This window comes from Fundulus heteroclitus, chromosome 1 (genome assembly GCF_011125445.2).
Source record: "Fundulus heteroclitus isolate FHET01 chromosome 1, MU-UCD_Fhet_4.1, whole genome shotgun sequence".
NCBI lineage: Eukaryota > Metazoa > Chordata > Actinopteri > Cyprinodontiformes > Fundulidae > Fundulus > Fundulus heteroclitus.
In genome coordinates, this window is record NC_046361.1 from 27,550,776 (window position 1) to 27,573,739 (window position 22,964).

The 22,964-nt window shown below is 39.4% G+C and overlaps 2 protein-coding genes across 3 annotated transcripts; one reads left to right on the forward strand and one right to left on the reverse strand.

Annotated features, from left to right (window-relative positions):
• Positions 1–871: 871 nt before the first annotated feature.
• LOC105932271 (protein LSM14 homolog B) lies at positions 872–2,936 on the reverse strand. Of its 2 annotated transcripts, none has more exons than XM_036139592.1 (8): positions 2,760–2,936; positions 2,484–2,647; positions 2,282–2,408; positions 1,975–2,172; positions 1,769–1,858; positions 1,525–1,686; positions 1,168–1,297; positions 872–1,071 (listed from the first exon to the last, which is right to left on the reverse strand). In XM_036139592.1, exons 1-8 carry the CDS (start codon positions 2,878–2,880, stop codon positions 912–914), a joined length of 1,152 nt encoding a protein of 383 aa, XP_035995485.1. In that variant the 5' UTR covers positions 2,881–2,936; the 3' UTR covers positions 872–911. The 2 variants fall into 2 exon arrangements, with proteins under 2 accessions (XP_035995485.1, XP_035995479.1); XM_036139586.1 differs by having other exon boundaries at positions 872–1,077.
• A 1,860-nt stretch (positions 2,937–4,796) lies between these two features.
• Positions 4,797–22,744, forward strand: LOC105932281 (transcription initiation factor TFIID subunit 4). Its single transcript, XM_012871364.3, has 15 exons — positions 4,797–6,332; positions 6,937–7,091; positions 8,483–8,602; positions 9,704–9,850; positions 9,943–10,065; positions 10,164–10,253; positions 12,480–12,707; positions 12,846–12,984; positions 14,131–14,248; positions 17,564–17,730; positions 17,827–17,957; positions 18,073–18,198; positions 19,291–19,347; positions 19,444–19,563; positions 19,643–22,744. The coding sequence occupies exons 1-15, from the start codon at positions 5,651–5,653 to the stop codon at positions 19,808–19,810; spliced, it is 2,571 nt and encodes an 856-aa protein (XP_012726818.2). The 5' UTR covers positions 4,797–5,650; the 3' UTR covers positions 19,811–22,744.
• Positions 22,745–22,964: the final 220 nt, after the last annotated feature.

Below are 22,964 nucleotides of genomic sequence, written 5' to 3' on the forward strand. Positions count from 1 at the left end.
AATGCTAAATGTTTCCACCTAAATTGAAGAATTTTGAACCACTGAAAAACATTTCAGGAGAATGTCCTTGTTTTGGCACAATCTCTGGTACAAGGACTGCTCATCAAAAGGCAAATGTCACCTATATGTCTGTTGTCTCCAAATACACCAACTCTTGTCACAGGCCAAGTATGTGAAATTCCCCCAAAACTCTTGAATCAGCTCCACTTGCCAATTCCTCACACTGGTTACTTATCTTCCTCATGCACCATAACTTTCCTTCCACACAGCTGTCATGTATTGTCCCCAGATACAGGACTCTGAACAAGCAGCCTCTGTAGCAACAACCTGTAACCACTTCCGAAGAAAAACACTGTAATTGTGTGAGCTGTAGCAATTATGTAAAACTTGCCATCTGTACCAGTTGCATTATTGAAAATTAACCAAATAATTTGAGACAGATCTTGGAATCAAATCTTTAACCCTCCAAAATAAAAATCTGAATCCAAAAATGAGGGTAAAATTAACAATGACATGCAGTCACACTACCTGGAGTTGACCTAGCTCCTGTGTGTAAATTTCAGAAAAAAAAAAAAAGATTTTTTTAATACAGATTTAATTAATTTTATGTTCAAATTTACAATATTTGCAAATTAAATGGTACTGAAATTAAGATTTCATAAAGGGCAACATCTGTTAGACACATCAAATGGAAAAAGTCTCAGACAAATTCTATACGTTGCCTACATCTAAGGAAAAATAAATTGTCACTTTTCAAAAACCACAACAGAAATACATTTTGAAAACTGATAGAGGAAATAAATTGGGGGGGGGGGGGCTAGATCAGCTTCTGGGCCATCAGTTCAAATTGTGAAAAACGACAACCAAAAAAAAACAAACAATACAAGTATTCCAGGTTAGATTTCCAGTCTTCAGAGCCGTCCTCTCTGGATCCTGTCTGAAGGGAATGTCTGAGCAGCACCTCGTCCTCTTTGTCCAGAAAATCTACCTCTAAAGCCTTGGCCTCTTAAGAATCGGCCAGTGACTCCAAAAGTCTCCAGGTTGCGCTTCCGTTCCTCTGCCCATGTTAATCTGAAACTTGAGGTAAAAATAAGTTAGTGTAAAGCTCTTTCAAGTCTATTTTAGAAAGAAAAAAAAAAGTTTTGATTTTCAAAGTGTAGAGTTTACCTGAGCCCATTATCAGAAGAGACATTGTCAAAAAAAGACTTTGCTTTGTTATAGTACCACTTTGGGCCAAAATCCTCACAGTTTTCCGTTGAGCACATCCCCTCTTTCGCTTTCTCAATATCATTTTCATCTGCATTAAAGAACAAAATAAATACTAAAGCAAAAAGTACCTTAACAGAGTCTGCATTTGGCATCAGTTTGAGAGAGAAATCTACCTTTCAAATATCACTTAACAGCTATTCAATTAATGAGCCACAACTGTATGCAGCAACTACTGAGATGTTATTGCAGAAGTCCAAAAAGTTGCATCTCTTTTGAACGGAGTGCACCTTCATAACTGCTGAATGAAAAACACACCCTTTAAGTTCCTTCTTTCTTGCAACTCCCTCTCAAGCTCCTCTTTGATGAACTGCGCATTGGATGAATCAAAGTCAAAGTCTGTGTCAAACTTGAGTATAGGAGATGGAAGGTTAACCACCATTAGCTGCCCTCTACCACGGCTCCGACGTCGTCGGGGTGCTAAAGAGATTTCAACAAAATGCATGTTACAAGGTCCCAGAAGGAACAGGAGAGTTTCACTTTCAGATCTCGACTTTCTTACCTTGCCTTCTTTTGGGTGGTGGACGGTCAACAGCATTCTGATTCTTTGCATCCTGTCGATTAGAGCTCACACCAGAACTCCCTTGATTTACTTGAAAAAAAAACAACAACAAAAAAAACAGACTTTATCCTCAATTAAAATCACCCTTCTGTAAAGGTAGTACAGAGATTAAGGCTACTGGATTTGTTTTCCTTTAGCTGATGTACCAGGAGGCCTGCTATTGGCACCAGGCTCCCTTTGAGGCTGGGAATTATCCCCCCTGGTCCTCGGGGGCCTTCTATTCCACTGTCTGTCCTGGGAGTCAGTTAAGCCTCTCCTTTGCCTGGGTCTTTCTACTTGGATTGTTTGAACAGCCTTCTCTACCATGGGGCCCCATCTGATATGCAGGTCTGGATGTAGATGTCCTGCATGAAAACAAAGGCATGCCAGTGCCCTAAACAGCCTTATTAAACATCTCCATTGTGGGTTTGTATGATTAAGATAAATCCCATAAAAATGTGAAGTACTACTTGCCCAAGCCAAGAGCAGCAGCATACTGCTGGTTGAGAAGGGTGCTGGCAGCAAGCTGATTGTGGATCGGCATCCTTAAGGGGCTAAACTGTCCAAGAGTTGAGTAGATGCCTGAGCTTGAACTGGATGACTGAAAAATACATGAAAACAAATGGGCACACAATCTTGACAGGAGCTTGAGTGGTGCACTTCTTTCCTACTGTACTTGTATGATCGCTGGATCTGGTGGTAGGCCGTGGTGAGACCTTGGAGATTCACACAGAGTGATATCCTTGATGTCACTTCCACAGAAAGTTATGTACTCATAGACATCATCTTTGGGTGGTGTTGGTCTGTCAGTAGGACGTCCCTCCGTTCCAAAACACTTGACTATATACAGAAAGTATATATAAAGAAAACAGTTTGTTCCCCAATCTAAAAAAAAAAAAAGCCTCCAAGTAATATTACGGACATCTTTTGCCACAGAATAGATTAGACTCACCTTTTGCAAGCACAACTGTGGAGTTATTTTTATCAATTGTGTACAAAATCCCCTCATAACGATTTTGGGCCTTTGAAAGCAATCCTATTCTACAGCCGATGTATGGCCTTGCAGAAGCCATGGCTGGATAACAGCTAAGTGCTCTGAATTGTTTTACTGACTCACAACATACTGCTCTGGCTATGCTGAAACAATTTATAAACATTTGCAGGTGTGCTGGGACCACGCCCACTAATTGAAGTTTAACTCACCTGTCTGTTCCATGTCAATCACTGCATTACCCCAGTCTGCACCTTCCTTGTTGGGGGATGACTTGGGTGGAAGGGATTGTAAAGAGGAGCGAGAGTATATATATATATATATATATATATATATATATATATATATATAATTTTTTATTTTTTTAAGATATCAGAGCCGTTCAAGAGTTCAGCAGTGATATATAGATTTAACTCATCAGGGTACTTAACATTTGCACAATGTCCAAGCCCACTTTTTGGGAAAATAAACAACCTAATGTACCCAAGAAGATGAGAGAGCTGTCAAGAAATATATAGACCCATTCAACCAATTAGAATATTATTGCAAAGTTTATTTCAGTAACTCTGTCCACTAAGTGAAACACAGTATACAGATTGATTGCACACAGACTGGTATATTGAACCCTTAATTTCTATTATTTATGATGATTTTCCACTTTCAGTTACTAAAACATCAGATTTAAGATTATATTACATCAGACCAACTAAAAAATAATTTTAATGTAGAAATGTGAGTTTATTGACGCACATGTACCTGCTTAGTTTTTTTTTAATCAAAAGGTACTTTTAATTTGACAAACAAGCCTCATCAGAACTCACATTCCAATTCATTAAATATGACCGTATAAATGTGAAAACATTTTTAGAGCATTTGCTAATACTTACTCAAGCTGTAACCATATTGCACTTGATCTAAAACAGGCTTAAAGTGACTGCAATGTACTTTTTTGACTGGTGTTTTTCATATTCTTCCTGCCATTTTGGAAAGAGTAGTTTCAGAATATTACGTAACGTTAGATCACCTGTAAGTTCAGCAAAGTTGTTCTATATGTCCAGGTGCTTGGGGTTTTTACAATCTTTGGTCCCTTTGCTTTCTCTAGTTTCTCTACGTTTGCAATCGACCAGAAGCAACATAATATAACGCTCTGCCTTGTCCATCAGGCCACCTAATACAAAATACACCAGTTTGCTTATTTGCACTTTTTCCCTCCCAGAACTCTCCAAAAGTTGATTTGATACCCATTTACTTGGTATTTACTTTCTCCCTATGGGGACACAGGTGTTTCTCCACAAGGAAACACAGATGAGAAGGAAGAAACATGGGATTGGCAATGTAAGAGTAAGCTATTACTGAAAAATTAAACACCAGATATTATCTGCCAGCAAATACCCGCAGTGCACTGAAATGATAGACCTGTCTGTCAGAGGTGCAAACTATGCAAATTAACTTTAAATGTAGTAATTTATCTGGAAAAAAAAAAGCTTTGAAGGGTATTAATAAGATTTTGCAAAGATGTTATTAATAAAAAGGTTGACCTATAGTAAAATGATGAAGCGCATGTAAATGCACTTAGTCAACAGAAATAATGGAAAAGGAAACTATTCTTCATTCAGGTAATTGTAATATTGTATGTGCGGTGTGGTTTTCTATATACACTAGCAAAAACCATGGGGTAATAATAATAATAGGAAATATAATAAGCATTAGTGTATGGTTATGTGTTGCAAAAACACAATGGTATCAACAAGAAGTGGCACTAAGTCCATTGATGATTATTTAGACCAATTCACTTAAAAAAAGTTTAGGACCCCCACAATCTTTGCATGTCTAAAAGGAGTATTCAACGCTCCGGTTGGAGCGCCGCTTGAGCTTGCGTCCAAACCACGCCTACTCATTGCACCGGTCGTTTCGCCGGGTGAGAAATGGTGCGCACCCTTCATGCGGCTAACGACGTTTCATTTATGCTTTTAAACGAAAAATAAGTGAAATAGATTTTTGCCTATGAGAAGTTTAATTAAAATAATTAGTAGTGGATATTTTTTCCAAATTTATTAAAGTGGGGAAAATAGCTGTTACAGAGGACAAAACCATGTTGTTTTCCACATCTAAAGAGTATAGATTAAAAGCAGGCGAGACAAACGTGGCCAACAACTTGTTTTTTTAAAATGTTTCCACACTCTGCATAAATCCGCGGCAACATAAATGCTTTAGTAAGCACCCTTTTCTAAAAATAAAATATAGTACTACTCCTCTCCCTTGTGAAACTGACAGATCTGACAGCATCTTTTGCTTCGGAGTTTATTTTCTTGAACGAACCAATCACAACGCCTACGGAGACAACGTCATGGAAGGGCGTATCCAATCGGCGCATGCGTCCGAGGAACTAGCGTTGGCAGGCAAAGATGGCGGCGGGCTCCAATTTGCTGCCTGATGTTTTCCCCAACAGAGAGGTTGACAAAAAAGTAGTAAGTGAGGCGGCGAGAACTCCGGAGACCTTTTTAACAGGACCAGTCGTCGCTAACTCAACGTCTGGGATTCACTTTGCAACAAATCACGTATGCGGCTTAACTGTAATCGGTAGTTTCAATGTTCAGGAGGACAGTAAAATTGGATTTTGACAATATAAAGCAGGCAACATATATCCGCTCCCTGATTAGCCGACAGTAGCTAGTTACAGTCTGCTTGTTCAACTTTACTGCGGCCAACTTCATCTGACTTACCACTTTCCAGAAACTAATGCGATTTGGACAGCCGCTCGGCACTTCCCTTGTCGCCGTATGTTTCCGCTGCGGTAGCGGCAGGAGTTGCTGGAGGTGTCGGTAACTGTTCGGGGGTCCCGCGGTTACAGCATGGATGGGACAGCTGGGATCCCACCGGCGGCTGAACCGAGCACGGCAGCCGCGCAGGCTCACTTGGGCTCAGCGGCAGCCGGCGGAGCAGTCAGAGGAGCATCAGGTGCAACAGCTGGAGCAGACAAACAACAAGCGGCTGGTGCTCCAGCTTTGGATGGAAGCGGCGCGCTGGCGAACTGTCACATCCCCGGAAGCGGACAGCCGGCCAGCTCTCCGAGCGCTGCTGTCAACGGACCCGCGTCTGCGTCCCCGGGCTTTGTTATCCGAACTGCTCCCAGTGCACAAAACACGTCGACCTCACCCGGGAGCGCGTCTCAGCCGTCTGCGAACACCGTGCCCACCGTGGCGCTTGTGAGGCCACCTATGCAAACTTCTGCTAACGAGTCTCCAAGCGCGGACGGCCCCTCGCCAGGGAGCGTTGGAGTTTCCTGCAAAACCGAACCCACTAAAACCATAACGCATACCGGTGCTCAGGTCATGGCTTCGGGTGTTCTGACAGGTACCACGGCGACCATGAGGAGTCCGACTGTTCTGCAAAACCTGAGGGCTTCCTTGCCGTCGGCGGTCGGTGCCACCCCGCCTGGGGGGATAAGGACCATTGCTCCACAGGTGTTGGCCCCCCGGCTCACTCAGCCCCATCAAAACCCCACAAGTATCCAAAACATCCAACTCCCTCCAGGTAGGATGTTTAATAAGTGTTTTTCCCTTTACTGTTCCACAGATGGGCTTTCATTTCCTGCACGGGTGACGAAAAGCTTGTGACGTCTTGTTGTTAGAAAAGATGAAAATACAATTGACTTTTCACAGAGGCTACAGAGAGTAGGTCAAGGTTCCAGGTGCAGAACCGATTACATCCTCAATGTTCTTAGAATCCCCTGTAAAAGAAACGCTTTGCTAAATAATATTGACTCTTTCTGTGGCCCTTCCTTATCAATAGCTGTTTACTGCATGTCTCAAGCAGTGCATCAGCTGACGAAAAGAGTTACAGAATCACAGATCAGATTATTACCACATTTTGACTGTTTTTCATATTCCACTCACTGCATATTGCCGGTCAAACTAAAAATCCTAAAATTCCAGCCACCTTCCGATTTTTCACTCCATCCCTTGTCAATGTTTTTTTTTTTTTTTCTTAGTCCTTACGTGTCGTTGAGTTTTTCCAGTTCTTTACCCTCTGGTCGCTCGTTTGATTCGTTGTTTCATCTGCTAGAAAGCATTAACAGTGGTTCGTTGACGTTGATGTCCTATGTCATGGCTGTGACTTTGGTTTCTTCACCTTGCAGGCATGGTGTTGGTTCGCAGTGAGAGTGGGCAGCTGCTCATGATTCACCAGCAGACCTTGGCTCAGATGCAGGCTCAGGCACAATCGCAAAGCGCAATAACGCCACGACCTGTAGCCCCCACCGGCACTCCACCTGTCCAGGTCACGTCTGCCCAGGTGCACATCTGCTAGAAGCATTGACACATGCACACGGGGAACTTCTGAATAATATTGGATCACTTTTGACAAACATTATTGGTGTGGTTAGGTTTTTCTTCAGTAGCAACCAGATTTGACTGAAAAAAAACAATACTCTTCATTCTTTTCTTCTCTATTATTATAAATGAACAAATCTGTAAATCTTTCTACTTTTTTGTCTAAAATCTTACACGGATGACGTTTTAAGAATAGATATTAATTGAATTTGACAAAATCTGTATTGGTTTTCTTATCTGAGGAAGCCTGTGATTTATAAACTGAAAAACAGAAGTCACTTTGCATAAATAAAAGTTAGAGCTTGCATTTAGATGTTATCATCATGGAAGAGAAAAAAAAAAGCCGTTCAGTAACAAAGCTCGAATTAATAAAATTGAAGTTTATAATATGTTGAAATTATAAATTTTCATAGAAATATTTGTCCATGCAATTGCTTCCGGCTACGTACCAAAAGGTAATGCGATGCTTAGAGTGAACACAGACTAAATGGACAGTTTTTGGCACATTAGTAGCAGATTATAATACAGAAATATAGCGTTCTAAAATGCACAGAGAACTATCTGTACACCAGGGTGAACACTGAAACCTCTGCTTGTGATCGTCAGGCTGTTAGATAGTCCTTCAGTTGAAACAGTTTCTTCTACATGGACTTAGCAAAACCCTTTAAACAACTGTCAGTGATCATAGTCCTTTGCTGAGCCTACAGTAAATACAGGGAAAAGTAGCTCTAATCAGTCAATCAACTTTATCTTCATGCCTCTTTTCAGGCTCTAGGAAACATTCAGAGCTAGGTTGAGACAAAACCTAAAAGAATGTAACATAAAATATGTTTTAAAAACTCCCACCTCTTTTCAAAGCTGTAACTTATTCAGAACGGACTGCTGTGAAGTAGAACGTTATTGTGGTCTTATAACAAAGAGGCTAGCTGTTTCTCTGGAAATGTGAACATGGTGTCCCTTGGCCAAAGTGAGCGCAGATCCGACTTATCAGTTTTCAGTGGTCAGCACAAAAGTCATCAAATGTGATCGCCTGTGTGCATTCTTGTAAAGAACATAACATGCACATCCGTGAAGGCAACAATTATTATGCATGTTTTCAGTCAGGAATGTGTCCCGCTTTTTGTTTGTAGTTCCTAAATTAGCATACATAAAAAAGCTTCAATGTGCTAAATATTGTTTTTTTGAAAAAGCATCTAAGCTTGTTTTGAAGTTGCATTCCAAGCTGGATGCTAATGTACTGATCTGATTTAAAAAATTATAACATCGATAAAGTTAATCATTTTAGTGCATCTCTATTTGTCCCAGTGTTTTCTTTTTAACTAATGGAAAAATCTCGTTTCCTGCCTTCTGCAGACTCCAGGGGCTCCTCTGCTGGCTCGCTCAGTAACCCCGACCACCATAATCAAACAGGGATCCTCTGTTCAAACCACAGTCACAACCACAACCACACTGCAGAGGCCTCCTGTTCTGCAGGTACCTCAGTCAGAATGCATTCTGGGATATTTAATGGCTGTAGTAGTTACCATTACAAGGTGCCAAGATGAACTTGTTCTAACACAAAAAAAAAAAACTGTTAGTCAACTTACCTTTCATAAATATCTTTTTATGCTTCTAAAAAAGAAATGTAACATTTTCGGGCAGCTGACAATAGACAGTGTTTCACTAAGGTGTTGCGTATATGTGATTTGTGTGTGTTTTGCTCCAATAAGTCATGCAATCACTGCAATATTTCCTTAAGAAACATTAGCTGAAACATTAGAATTCTGCTTGGACTGCCAATAATATTGACTCAAAATTCTGATCATCCTGGACACTGATGGGATTAGTCACCAGTTATTTTCGTTTGTGTCTTTAGCCGACGTACTACATTAAATACGCCCACCCCCATCCTCCAACTTCCAGTTCTCATGGAAAAAAACAATGTTTGTCCTTTTGTTTTGCATTTTCTGAAAATAGCTATTTACTAGAGTGAGGAAATTAATAGAAGATCCCCTGCAAACACAAAGCCCAGTACGTCTCTGATAGGCTACCCCCTCTTTTATTTGCAAGCCTTACACACAAGGCCTGTCAATCTGTTTATACTTTTTGGTCGCTTTGAATCATTTTCAAAATACGTAAGCTGAATCTGCAGATATATTGGCTATATTGTAATCTATTTTTGTGTATTTTGTTAAAAAAAAAAGAAAAAAAAAGCTCTTACTCTGGAGATAGTGCTGTTTACTTAATTTTTTTTTTAAAAAGTTTTACATTATTTAAAGCAGTGATTGGTTGGAGAACACCAGTAGACCCATGGGGGGCAGGATTACACTTTAATTCCATCAAATGCAGCTTTTACACATACGCCTGCCTATTAGCAGTTAGTTTATGGAATTAAATCCAATTATATTAAAGCAAATGCATCGTATTGACAGTATTTGATGCTGAATGTCTTTTTGGTTTATTACCTAACCAGTTTTTGGGGTATTTCTTAAATCCTGGCACTGAAAGCTCAGGTCTAAGGAAGTCTTATGTCTGATTGTTTTATGTCCTGTGAAACTAAACCTGTACCGTGTGCCCGTTCTCTCACATGTGCAGAATACCATCATACTTGGAGGAAACGCCACATCCACGGGACAGGCTCTGGGAACGTCTACCACAGTCCAGGCGACGGCAGCAGTAACTCAGAGGGTTGGGCCCCTAGGGGCCACTGGGGTGCCTGTCGCTCCAATAGCCGTCACAGCTGTAAGGGAGAAGGGAAAATCTGGTCAAACTCTTGGGTCTCTAACCTGTCAAACTCTTGAGTGACTTTATTTTCGAAATTTGTGTCGTTTTAGGAAACACTGGAGAATGTGAAAAAGTGCAGAAACTTCCTGTCTACACTCATCAAGTTAGCCTCCAATGGAAAACAGTCATCTGAGACAACAGCCAGTGTGAAAGAGCTCGTAAAGAATCTGCTGGTACTTCTCTCCTCCATAGTTGGTTGATCTGTCGCTGTTACATCCTCTGTCTGTTCACCACACAGTTCTTAACCATCTTTCTGTCTTTAATGTAACAGGAAGGGAAGATGGAGCCAGATGATTTTACAAGCAGGCTGTACAAGGAGCTTAACTCTTCCCCTCAGCCATACCTGGTACCTTTCCTTAAGGTGAGGCCTGGAAAAAATGGTAAAAAGCTCCACTGTATTGCCTTCACAAGGCTGTGTTTTTTTTTTTTTTTTTTTTTAAACGTTTTCCTACAGTAAACACACAATGAATGACTCAATTTAAGCTACAGTCCCTTGCAAAGGTATTAACACCTCTTGAGCGTGCCCACATCTAACTTTACAACCAACTAAATGTTTTATTAGGATTTTTGTTTGTGATAGACATACACAAGCTGTGTCAGTAAGAAGAGGAATAAAAGGGCTTCAGGATTTTATTTACAAATATACATCTGAAAATTAGAGTCTGCGCTGGTACTCATCAATGTTGGTACCTCAGTCCCAGTTTCAAGTATTTTCCTGCTCAGAAAAAGTATTCCCGCACAGCATAATGGTGCCGCCAGCATACGTCACCATTGGGGTATTGAGGCTGATGCGCGGTGTTAGTTAAAACTTGTAGGGCAAAACGTATAATTATCATTTTATTTGTCTAAAACCCCTTCAGCATGCTTGCAATGTTCTGTACATGGCTTGCAACAGCCTTTAAGCTGTACTTCTATTGTATTTGGGATACTTGATAAAATGAAAGTCTTTCTTTCCGCCTTACCTTGGTAAAAGGAACCGACTAAAAGTTGTTCTGTCAATAGATACTCCCACCTGGGCTGTGGATCTGTGCAGCTCCTCCAGAAATATAACGGGACTCTTGGTTGTTTCTCTGATGAATGCGCTGGTTGCTTCGACTGTCAGTTAAGTTTTGCAGTCGTGCTAAATTGCCTGTTCAAATTCTCAGAAAGAACTGAGCGAAAGTTCGGTTGCCTCCGATTTAAGCCTGTTCGCTGTTGTGCTAATTTTTTTCCATTTTTGGATAATGGATTTAACAGTGCACCATGAGTAAAACATGCTTTCCCACAGCTTTATGTTAGATTTGTCTGAATCGGTGTTCCTTTTCATCATTAAGCTGTTGTTTTCTAACAAACCTCTCAGGTCTTCACGGGACAGTTATATTTATACAGAGATTAAAATATGTACACTGGCCTCCATTTACTAAATAGGTTACTTTTCAAGGCGAGATTTTTGGTGTGCGATCAGAATAAAGGGGTTGGACACATACACAATTCACACTGTTAAAATGTTCATTTGATAAACCTGTAAACTGTAATTTCAAAGGAAAACCTTAGAGGTCATTGCACAGATATGTTGGCAGTTTTATGGCATTCATTTGTACTTAAACTGTTAATATTTAACTTTTTTTTTTTTGTTATTGTGAATGATTTGACATAAATTTTAACCCCACACAAAATCACAGTTTTTTTGCTTGAGCATTATTCTTTGCATTGGTTACTGCTACTCTACTCTGTATATCTGTCGAGTACTTAAACAAAAAATCATTTTTTTCTTTCTGGGTTTTTTTACATGTAAATGAACATTTAAGTTAAACTTCTGTCAAAGAAATATGCAAAATGTTTGTATTTAGCTTCAAGTGTGTCTCAACATTTGATTATAGATTAGAGAGCTCTGAATGTGTGGCCCTCTTCACTTATAGACAACAAGTAGGATATCACATTGTTATACACAACATTAGCTGTTCTTGTGTTTCATATTAAGAGTATATCAAGCTAGTAGCTTTCAGTTTATAGGAAAAAAATCAGTTCAATCTATGTTCTGCACGGGTCAACTTATAACAAGCAGGTCAGCTTAAAAAGGGCAAAAAAGCAGCATAACAACTAAATTATTGATAACACACAGAAACAAATGTGCTCATTAGGCTGTGGGTGCTACAAACACACGCTGGATTCTGCAGGGCTCTGGCAGATCCCCTCAATAATCAGCACTATTGAATAATAAAGTAACTTATATTGATGTTTAGCGTTGAAAACATCTAATTGAAATGTCATGATTCTGTAGTTTTATGTCTCAGTCATGATAAGGATTGTTCTGCAACTAGAGTCAAAGCTTTTAAAATATGCTACATCCTGTTTAATCCTTTTCTGAATATTTCTACCAGTGCCAGTTATATGATTAAGACCGAGAGTGGCTCTGAAGCAGCAATGCAGTTTGTTTCTTTGACAGGAGAAAGCCAATAGCATTATACACAATCTCAGCCTTATATTTTTCAAATTTCCTGCCTCATATTAAGCTGCGGCGACTGCCACTGGGCTGTCATTATTATTTCATACCATACCAAACTGTTGACTTTATTATTTGCACTCTGTTCTCTCCTGCTGCTTGTAGAGGAGCCTTCCAGCGCTGCGCCAAATGACCCCAGACTCGGAGGCCTTCGTCCAGCAAAGCCTGCTGCCCCAGCCAAGCACTCAGCCAGCTGCGACAGCCTCCGCAGCACTCAGCGCTGTGGTGCTGCGTCCTCCTCTACCCCCTGCAGTCACCGCAGCCGCAGGCACTGCCACGACCAAAGCCACAGTCATCACCCTCTCCCAGACAGCCAACAGTAAACCCAGACTGGTAATTAAGCTGCTTCTGTGAACATTAAATGTTGTAGTGGGCATGTTATTCAATGCTTAAAATCCCCCCTCCCCCCCACCTCCTTTTGTTATTGTTTGCATTTATTGAATTTCTTGATTTGGGTGTAATTGTGTGCAGGTTGTGCCCCAGCAGCAGCAGGGGAGTGCAGTGAGGCCACAGGTGACGCTGGCTCAGCCTTCTTTGGTAACGATCAGAGGAGCAGCTCCCAGCCGGATCATTGTGGGTCAACCACAGATGGTCAGACCCATTCCAACAGGTGTGAGTTCAGCAGATTTATACACTGGAGATGTTCGCTACATTTGTATAGTATTGGGTTATAATTTTAGGCGCGCCTAAATTCCTTAAATTTTCTCAAAAATGAATGGGCCGCCATATAACCCGGTGCACCTTTATATATTATAAGTATTACCATACTTGTGCTTACTGGTTGGGAATGAAGCCGCTCTGCTCAATGGATATTCGGAGCATTACGGTATACTGTGTCACTACCTGATCAGACCCCTGAGCTGTCTACAAGACTGCCTGACTGTAATGTCTAAAGTAGAAGTGCATTCATGTAAAACAGCCCTCACACGGAGTACATGTTAGCAACAACAGACCAAGTAAGTTAATTCAATATAAAAGTTGCATTTATTTTGGCCTTATGTTAGAAGCAGGGCAGTGTAGTGCAACTACTCTGTCTTCCCAGCAGAGATAGATAGCTCTCCCTCTCAGGGAAGAGCTGTGTATGTGGAGGGGCACCCTGCAAAAACTGAACTAAAAGTAAATAAAATTTTCTTGAAATGAGTATATTTTTACTTGATGTGAGCAGCTAAATAGTTTGCCAATGGGCAATCAGTATTTTTACCCTTAAAATAAGATGATTAGATATCCTGCACTTGAAATAAGATGGAATGAACGAATTGTTCCTATTTTAAGTGCAAAAATCTCATTCCATAGGCATAGTCTTATTTACCTGCTCAAATCAAGGAAAAATACACTAATTTCAAGAAAATTTTGCTTACTTTTAGTTCCCTTTTTGCAGTGTGGAGTGATATTACACACTTGGGAAAAATATTTAATGTGTTTTATAATCAAATGCACCTTATGGTCCGAAAAATACGGTACTGTCAATAGTTGCTATCAAAGCAGAACTGTAGTATTGATCTGGGTCATGTTCATGAAAGACTCTTATGCTAAACAAATCTTTTAACATATTTTGCAGCCTAAACTTTTCAGAACAGTTTCAGATTTCTCATGGTGGGATTGCTGCCACCTTGTGGCTACGTTGTGTAATTGTAGGATTCAATGAAAACGTTGTGGTGGTTTTTTTTTTTTAACCATTTCAAAAGCCGCTGTGATTAATCCTGTCTTAGTGAGCTATGCCAAAAAGTGAAATACTGCCCCCACTTATAAATTTCAGGCTCTGTGGTGAAGCAGACGGTTGCTGCAGGTGCCAGAGGAGTTCAGGTGTTCAACCAGACGTCCCTCATTGATGCTCAGAGGAACAAGCTGAAGGAAGCAGGAGGGGGGACTTTCAAGTTGGTGCCACTTAAATTTTTCATAAATTTTTTGTCATGCATCTGCATTATAGGATAAAGAAATATGTTTTACCTTTTAAAGTCTAAGATGTTTACAATGCCTTTTTATTCCCACACATCTTTACATTTCCAAGTTAAATTAAACTATTCCTTTTTTATTAATTCTATATTTTCTTACCTTGATTTTGTTATTTTAATGTCTGTGATCCCATCTGAAATCTGAGATTTTATAATGTAGGACTGGACAGTATCCATAAAATGCCCTATTCTGGTATTCTAGATTATCTGGCAGAGGTGTGGATTGAGTCATGTGATTTAGAATTGAATCCAACCCAAGTCACAAAATGATAAGACCTAGGATTTAACCTGGATTTTCACAGCAATGGCCGATGACTTCACTTTGACTTGAACAATTTGATATTTTACACCAAACAGAGAGTGTGTTACAAAGGAAAAGTGCCTGGAGTGGAATGATGGAACTGTGCCAAATGCGCAATCCAGCGATTTCTCATCGCTGTTTACCATTTTTTTCCACCTCCTATTGCTACAATAGGCACGCTGCACCTACTGTGTTGTCTTTGCTGTAATTGTAGTATGCAGAAGAAAAGCAGGTAAACATTAATGGGTGTGGAGTGGTTCTCTTCTCCAGCGCAATCAAAGAGGTGTGTGTAAAATTGGAAAAAGATACAAATAACAAAAAAATCTACACGCAGCATCTCACAAACAACGGGTTGGCTACTATTCAGCATAACTTATTACAATAATGTTAAAGGCACTTTCAGTAAGATTTTAAATACGCGCTTTGAGGTGTCAGGATGACTGGAAAATCTCTATACAAGTTCAGTCCATTTATCATTTATTTATCATTTATCAATAGAAGCACATTAGGGAATGATCCTTCATTGCAAGCCAGGAGTCAATGGTGTTGCCAGCGGCAGTATCAAAGTTAAGTATGGGATTAAGTCCGTTAAGCATCCAGAGCTGCCATAGATGTGTGATCATTGTGCTGGGTGATGGACCTAGCGCAAAAGATAGAGAAGGAGCCATGATGCCTTCTCTGAAATCATAATGTAAGTTTTTTTTTGTCTTAGAAAAAACAGCATCAACAAAACAAAAACAGCAAAATAACAATAAATAAAAAAAATTATCCCCCTCTCCCCTCACTCAAAGAAAATGTGTTCTTTTTCTTTATTATTGGGGTTTAATTAATGTGTTACAATACTGCAAGGTTTTATGACACTATTATGCCAAAAATATTTTAGATCTATGTCTTTATGTTTGTTTTTTTCACATGCAAATTTGTGAGATACAAATTGCCTGTTAAATTGAAAGAAAAAATGAATTTAGTTCATACAATTTTAAATTCTCAAAGATATTTATGGGCGTGCTTTGGTGGTGCAGTGGTTAGCGCGCACAACCCATGTATGGAGGCCTTAGTCCTCGACGTGGCTGTTCCAGGTTCGACTCTGACCTGTCGTCCTTTGCCGCATGTCTCTCCCCCTCTCTCGCACCCCCTTTCCTGTCAGCCTACTGTACAAAAAACGTGCTACTAGTGCCGTAAAAACCTAAAATATATATATATATATATTTATTCCTCTATGATTATAGAGGAATGTGTGCTTGATGTTACCTAATTACCCAAGTTTACTATTCTTTATATTTTTGTGTGTTCACTAAATGAATCAAAAACACAGGAAAGTTCACAGGTCTAACTCCAAGATGAGCCTATAAAAGATTAGATTGCTGTTGAAGTCAGATGGTTAGCAGTGGAGGCTGCTGACCTTGCAATAAAGTCGCCATTCAGATTGTTTCAATAGTTTGCAATAGAAATACTGGGAATGTTCTATCTTATCATTAAAAATGTTTTCCTAGTTCTGATTGAAGGATTTCTTCTCGTTATTATATGAGCACTGCTAGTCTGTGCTATGCGCCATAACCACAAACAAAGGCAGGGCATCTGATGTTACTCGTATAATATTGTAAATGTAGGTTTGTACTGTTGCTGTTCATTAGAATGGAAATAATTTTTATTTTGTATGGTAATCTGATTTTTTTAATACATCAGTTTTTTCATTCTATTATAAATTTGCTGAATATTTTTGTTTATTTTAGGTAATATTTCTTAAAAAAGCTACATTAGTACTACTTTTCAGACATTTTTGAAATGGAGTTCCTCTTGCTGGTCGTTCTGGTGGATAAAAACACTTTTTAAAATACTTTATGAATCTCATTATTAGTATTACTCTGTCCAAATTACATAATTGCTCAAATGACTTGTTAAGGACTTGAAATTAAAAGACTTTGACTTGATTTGAGGCTTGAATGGCTTGTGAATTGTCTCAGGTGGAAAGACTTAAGACTTACTTGTGACTCGTAAAACAATGACTTGATCCTAACTCTGCTAATAGGGGATAAACAGGACATAAATGAACTTAAGAAACCATGACTTATACAACTTTCAACAATGAAATTAGCATATTTACAAGTTAAACAATCCCTCATTAATGGGCTTCAGCTCTATTCATATCGTTTGAGGAATTGTTTCAGCTCTGTTTCACAACAAGTAAAACAGTGGAAAAACCAGTAAACAAGAATAACAACTGCTCACCATTTCAAACTGACCCGTAGACAGGTTAACATTTAAGATGTTTTTGAGATGTTTAGATTACTAAAGCGATTAAGCTGCAGAAACAAGAATAATAGAGAATTACCAGCAAGTGTTTGCTCCTTTATACCTGTTTCTGGAATGTATGGGAACACAGGACATTGTTTCTCTGACGCAATGCTACATTAAGCTAATCTATATTAGGAAATCTTGCGATGGTGATAATATTGGTAAATATTACGATGATCATGTCAGTTGTGGTTTTCTTTTTTCCTCTCTTTCTCATATGTGATTGTATCACTTTGACTTTAAGCAATGTCATGTCTATTGTGAGCATCTGCTAATGTGAGACTGCCCAACTCATTAAATATTACACTGGCATGCAAATTGGAAGGTCAGGACACATGGAATATATTGGCCAACAATTACTGTTCTTCAAACAGTCCTTTAAGATATTAATTATACACATTTATAACGCAGTGGTGATCTATTTGCAATATAATCTGACACTAGTTGCCGTTTTAGCAAAAATATTAAAAATAGCATGCAAGTGAGGCCTCTGAGGGTAGAAAGTTTTATGATGCCTAACCCTAATTTCAGCAGCAGCTCATTAATTGGGTCAGGTGTGCATGTGTGGTGGCAATGAAGTATAAAGCATGTATTAATCTCTTTTGCTCTTTGTTTCTTCCTTTTTTACGTCTTTCATACAGGGATGATGATGATATCAATGACGTGGCTTCCATGGCAGGGGTCAACTTATCCGAGGAGAGCGCCCGCATGGCAACCAGCTCTGAACTTGTTGGCATCGTGACCCGGTCCTGTAAGGACGAAGCCTTTCTCTCCATCTCCTCTCTCACCCGGATAGTTCTGCAGATCGGTCAGTGGTTTACTTTTGTGGCAAAGCCAGGCTGTGCTCTAACTGCAGGTCAACTCTCATTCACTCTTCCTTATTCCACCCTCGTTTCTGCTTCAGGTAAGAGGTTTGGTGTCAGCGAGTTGGGCACAGACGTGATCAGCTACATTTCCCATGCTACACAACAGCGGCTGCAGAACCTCTTGGAAAAGGCTTCACAAGTGGCACAACAGAAGAATATAAATTTTAAGGTATGGATTGGTCTCAGTAGCTTGAGAGTTTGCTTTGCAAACTGTAGTTTATTCTGCTTTGATAACTTTGTATTTCTCCTCTTCCCTCAAACATCTTACTTCATAAAATCTTCAGGAGGATGAGCGGTGTGAGCAGGTCAGCGACGTGCGAGCTCAGCTCAAGTTCTTTGAGCAGCTGGATCAGATGGAGAAGCAACGGAAGGAGGAGCAGGAGAGAGAGATCCTGCTGAAGGCTGCTAAGGTAGAAAGAGACGATTTTATGTCAATTTAGGAACAGCTTGAAGTTTTTCCTTTTTACCTCACAGTTTTGACTGACTTTTTTCAGGACAATAAATGGGTGTAACACTTTATACTGGCTTTAGCTCAATTAATTCACAGCCTTATTTGTTACCCATGTGGTTCCATTTGTTCCCATTCAACTTGCATTTCTTGTTGGTGAACAAAATATGTTTTACCCTTGTAAACATAAAAATGGTCATAAAAATGATCAAATTTGACTTGTTTTATTTCAGTCGTATTTTTATCTCTTGATAACTTTATGTTGGTTCATATTACTGTTTGGGCCAGTTGACTCTAATGAAAACGAGGCGATAATCCTTATGGAACCATAAAATTTCCAGACCTATAACCACGTTTCCTTACAGTAGATTATAGGAAAATGCTTTATATTACAGGTTGAATACAAAGCGTCCCCCTATTTAACTTTTACAACGATTTTACAGATATATCCATAATGTATTTTTAATCTGTAGCTGAACGGGTAGTACCATTAAATATCCCAGTTGAGCAATGAAGTGTTTATATTATGCATCAATGTTTACAAAGTATTAACATATAAAAAATTAGCTTTTCTTTCTTACAAAATGGCAACAAAGTCAATCTTTGCCTAGAGTGTTTGATTTTATTAAGTTCTACGATTTAAGATGCACAGGGATCTGGTTCCCCTCAAACCAGCTGGGTTAGTTTAACAGGGGATGTGTATAATAAGTATTTAGAAGTAGCCTGTTAATCTGTGGATCTTACCACCATATAGATGTATTTTTACTGTCAAAAAAAAAATAGATCTTTAGTGGGAACACGTGCTTTATTGACCTGAAGTGACCTATCATTATTGAAACAAGGACACAGAATACCTGACAGGAAGAATCACACTGTTATATTTGCATAGAGCGTAGAGGACGAGCGTGTGATCTTTATCATAAAATAACTTTTTTATTCTGCTACTAGCCAGCAGATATGCTAACTATGAGAGAGTGAATGAATAAAACAATGTATTTAAAAAACTAATCAGATCCAGCCTGAAATATTTAAAATCTCCTCTGCATTGCTGCAGTCTAGGTCACGGCAAGAAGACCCTGAGCAGCTCAGACTTAAACAGAAGGCCAAAGAGGTAATTATATGCAGAAAAGAGTGGCTGTGCAACCACTTTCTTTTATTATAATCATGAGTGTGATTAATCCGTATGTTGTTATTGTGTGGATTCCAGATGCAGCAGCTGGAGTTGGCTCAGATGATGCAGAGAGAAGCCAACCTAACAGCACTGGCAGCTATCGGCCCGAGGAAAAAACGGAAAACAGACTCGCCTTTAAGTGGTGCAAGTGCAGAAGTAAGGATCATGCAACCTTATGACAAAATTCATTCTGTTTGTGGAATTGTTAAATATTTTCTTTCATTCCACCCCGCAGGGTTCAGGGTCGGGTCCCTCCCAGCCTGGAGGCTCCAGTGGACCGGGCTCCAGACAGTTTATGCGACAGCGCATCACCAGAGTTAACCTCCGGGACCTACTCTTATGTCTGGAGAATGAAAGAGAGACCAGTCACTCCCAGCTACTCTACAAAGGTCTCCTTAAATAGCAGCCGGATTGAAGGGACTGGTCACACGCAGTGGCATTAAGGAAACGGACCTATTGGCCCTTTGTTTTATCTGCTGCACTAAGAGACATATCTGCAGGAAGAGAATTATCTGAAACACGGAGGTGACATCAGCTTTTTAAAAGCCTCTTCAAGCACTGACCTTTTGTGTTGTATGTTCAGCAATGAGATGAGCGCATAGTGACACCAGTTGACCTTACACTTATTGACATCAATGCTTAAAGCCTTGCATGCACTGTACGATTATTTTACCGTTTTTGGGCCGATTCTTCAGTTGTGCGAGAATTTTTTGGATCGGGCCTAGTTTCAGCTGCATTGTGCGTCCTGCGTCATGTAGTATACAGGGGGGTGACAAGGGGCGATTAACCTCCCACGACCACCTCCCGATCAGAAATCGGATGGTCGGATGATAATCAAACCTGTAATTCAGTCGGCCCTCTTGAGTGATCGTTAGTGATCGTGAGAACATCCTGCTGTTTAAGCAGAGTTGGGTGCGTCTACGAGCCGATTTCCCCCAACCTCGCGCATTTGCAAACAAGGAAATTCTTCTTCTTCTTCTCAGATGAAAACATAGGAGTGGAGAGAAGCATGATGCAGGTACATGTAACATTGAGTCAAACTACGGAGGTGCAATTCGTAGAATTGCCAAGGAAGCGCGTTTCGTTCTTGTGAGCCTCATATTTAACAGTAAGCATCGACACTTCTGCCTTATTCTTCTTCTACTGTTGACATTTGGCTTCCGGGTAGGCGAGTCAGGGTAGCGCCATCTCTCTACGGGGCTGAGTATGACGTGTGGTTTTTGGACGTACAGTGTGAGCACTCAGATCGCATCAGAGCGTCGGGCCGAACAGTGTAAAAAGAGACGTGAACTTGAGAAGAGCTGTGAACTTTTAAACCTTGCGGTTTCGTCGTACAGTTTGAGCTGTATCTGAGAACAACAATTGAGAATATCGTACAGTGTATGCCCGGCTTAAGATGTGTAAAAATCTGTAAATGCTTTTAATGCAGTAGCATAATCTCCTTTAGAAAAGAAAAATCCAAGTAAAGATACAATATTTTTGTTACAAATTTACCCTTATTTGCACTCTGAACAATGCCAATAAAGCAAGTGTAACTGAATACTTTTTTATAATGTTTCCTATGCCCCCTTTTAAGCTTGGTGGAGGATCTGTGATGCTGTGAGTCGCTTCCTCTTCCAATGGTACTACAAAATTTGTTAGAACAGATAATCACAAAGTCTTTGACATTCCTGGAGATTTTAATAAAAAAATAAATAAATCAGATGGAGTCATGTAGAAAACTGAAAACAGGTGATCATTAGGTCTTTTAACAGGAAAACGACCCAAAACGTGGGCAAATTAACAAAGAATGTTTAGTCAACACAAAACCAATCTTCTTCTAAAACATCTCGCAATAAAACAAACGCATGATAAATATAAATGACAGAATGATTTGCATGTTTGTTTGTGTCTCCCTCTCTTTCTACCAAAGAGACTGGATGACAGAAGGTTTCAGTTCAAGGCACCGGTATCCACGCACCGCTCCCCTTCTCGTTTTCTTTGTGTAGAAAGGAATCAGCTTTGCATCAGCAACTTGCCAGGCGCATGGTCTCGTTACGTAGCTCATAGTGTAGCGTGAGAGCCCCCTGAGAAGTAGCAAGGCAGTGAAATGGTAGTCAACAAAGCAAAACATTGAATAGGTTTCAAAACCGAACGCGACAACGGCAGTGTGAAAGCACTTTGGATTTATACCAAAGAACCGTGGTGAACCACTTAACCTGGATGAGCCGGTATGTTGCATTTGTACCAACACAGTGGCAACAAAACGCTGCAATACAACAAATTTGCAGCTGCACCTAAAACAAAATCACCCAATGCGAATTTCCATTTGCATACCTGTCACAAAAGGCAATTGCACAGCTGCACAACGGCACAAAAGACAACATTATTATGCCATTGTCATCATATTAGTTGAAAATAGTCTCCAAACTGCAATATTATTGTTTATTGTGATGGTTTCGGGGACAATTTATCATCTAGCAAAATTTGTTATGACAGGCGACTACTTCTACAAGCATCTGCTGGGCGAACTGAAAAATCTGAATGATTTAATGAAATCATAAAAAAAAGAGTCAAGGGTGGGCCTTACTGTATGCTTGAAAGTGATTAAATTTTATCTGAGAATACTCTGTGCTTCAATAGGATTAACAGCAGGGGTGCCAATAAGTCTGCCACCAGGGATTTTTGGAACAACAGTATTCATTTTGGGTTTGTTTTCCTCTTTTGAATACAAGTTCACAATAAAAAAAAATGTTTTTTATTTGTATCATTTGATTGTGAGATTATGCTACTGCAATACAAGAAGTTTATTTTATCAATAGATGGCAATAAATGTAGAGGGCAATGTAACTCCAGCTGGCTCATGTGATGTTGAAATATTTGTTCAGTTGCCTTCTTAACAAGTAAAGCCATAGCCACTTGATAGTGTTGGTTTATTGATCCAACAGTATTTTCCAGAGATTTTGGATAAATTAGGATAAATTCAGTTTTTCTTTTGTGCTGTTTTATTTATGTAAAGCTTGGGTGATCTTAAGAAGCTTTCCATCAGGTGGTGGGAGTGGTTGAGATTTTTATTTTTTTAATATATATTTCCACTGCAGCAGATTTACTACAGACTTTGAATGTACTTCATGTCAGTACTTGTCTTTAGAAAACCGGAGTATATCTATTATTTTCCTATATATATTGCAAGATCAAATTGGATCTAATTTGTTTTTGGCTGGTAATTTGGGGATGAGGATCTGTAGTTCTGCTCAAACGTGTATTAATTTATTATACCATTTTAAAACAAGGAATTTAAATCAAAGTTAATGGAAAACCATGGGAATATTGTGATTAAAATGAAACAAAAGTTCAATTTGGGTTTATGATGAATTATTATACTAAACTATGTTACTTAACTTGTTAATCACTTTTTTAAGTCCCCCAGATGAACATCCCACTTTACATGTTTTTCATGTGTGTGTTTTTAGTGCACATACTAATTTTAGCTTTTGCTTTTGGCTTTTTTCCTGTTTATTAGTAATGTTGATAACTATATACCGTATCTTTCGTACTATAAGTCACTCCATACATTA

Coding starts and splice junctions, on each gene's coding strand:
- LOC105932281 (XM_012871364.3), top strand. CDS start 5,651: ATGGATGGGACAGCTGGGATCCCACCGGCGGCTGAACCGAGCACGGCA. Junction 10,254..12,479: donor ACCTGGTACCTTTCCTTAAG/GTGAGGCCTGGA, acceptor TGCTGCTTGTAG/AGGAGCCTTCCAGCGCTGCG. Junction 12,985..14,130: donor GGTCAGACCCATTCCAACAG/GTGTGAGTTCAG, acceptor TATAAATTTCAG/GCTCTGTGGTGAAGCAGACG.
- LOC105932271 (XM_036139586.1), bottom strand. CDS start 2,880: ATGGCTTCTGCAAGGCCATACATCGGCTGTAGAATAGGATTGCTTTCA. Junction 2,648..2,759: donor CACAGTTGTGCTTGCAAAAG/GTGAGTCTAATC, acceptor TTCTGTATATAG/TCAAGTGTTTTGGAACGGAG. Junction 2,409..2,483: donor CAGATCCAGCGATCATACAA/GTACAGTAGGAA, acceptor TGTATTTTTCAG/TCATCCAGTTCAAGCTCAGG.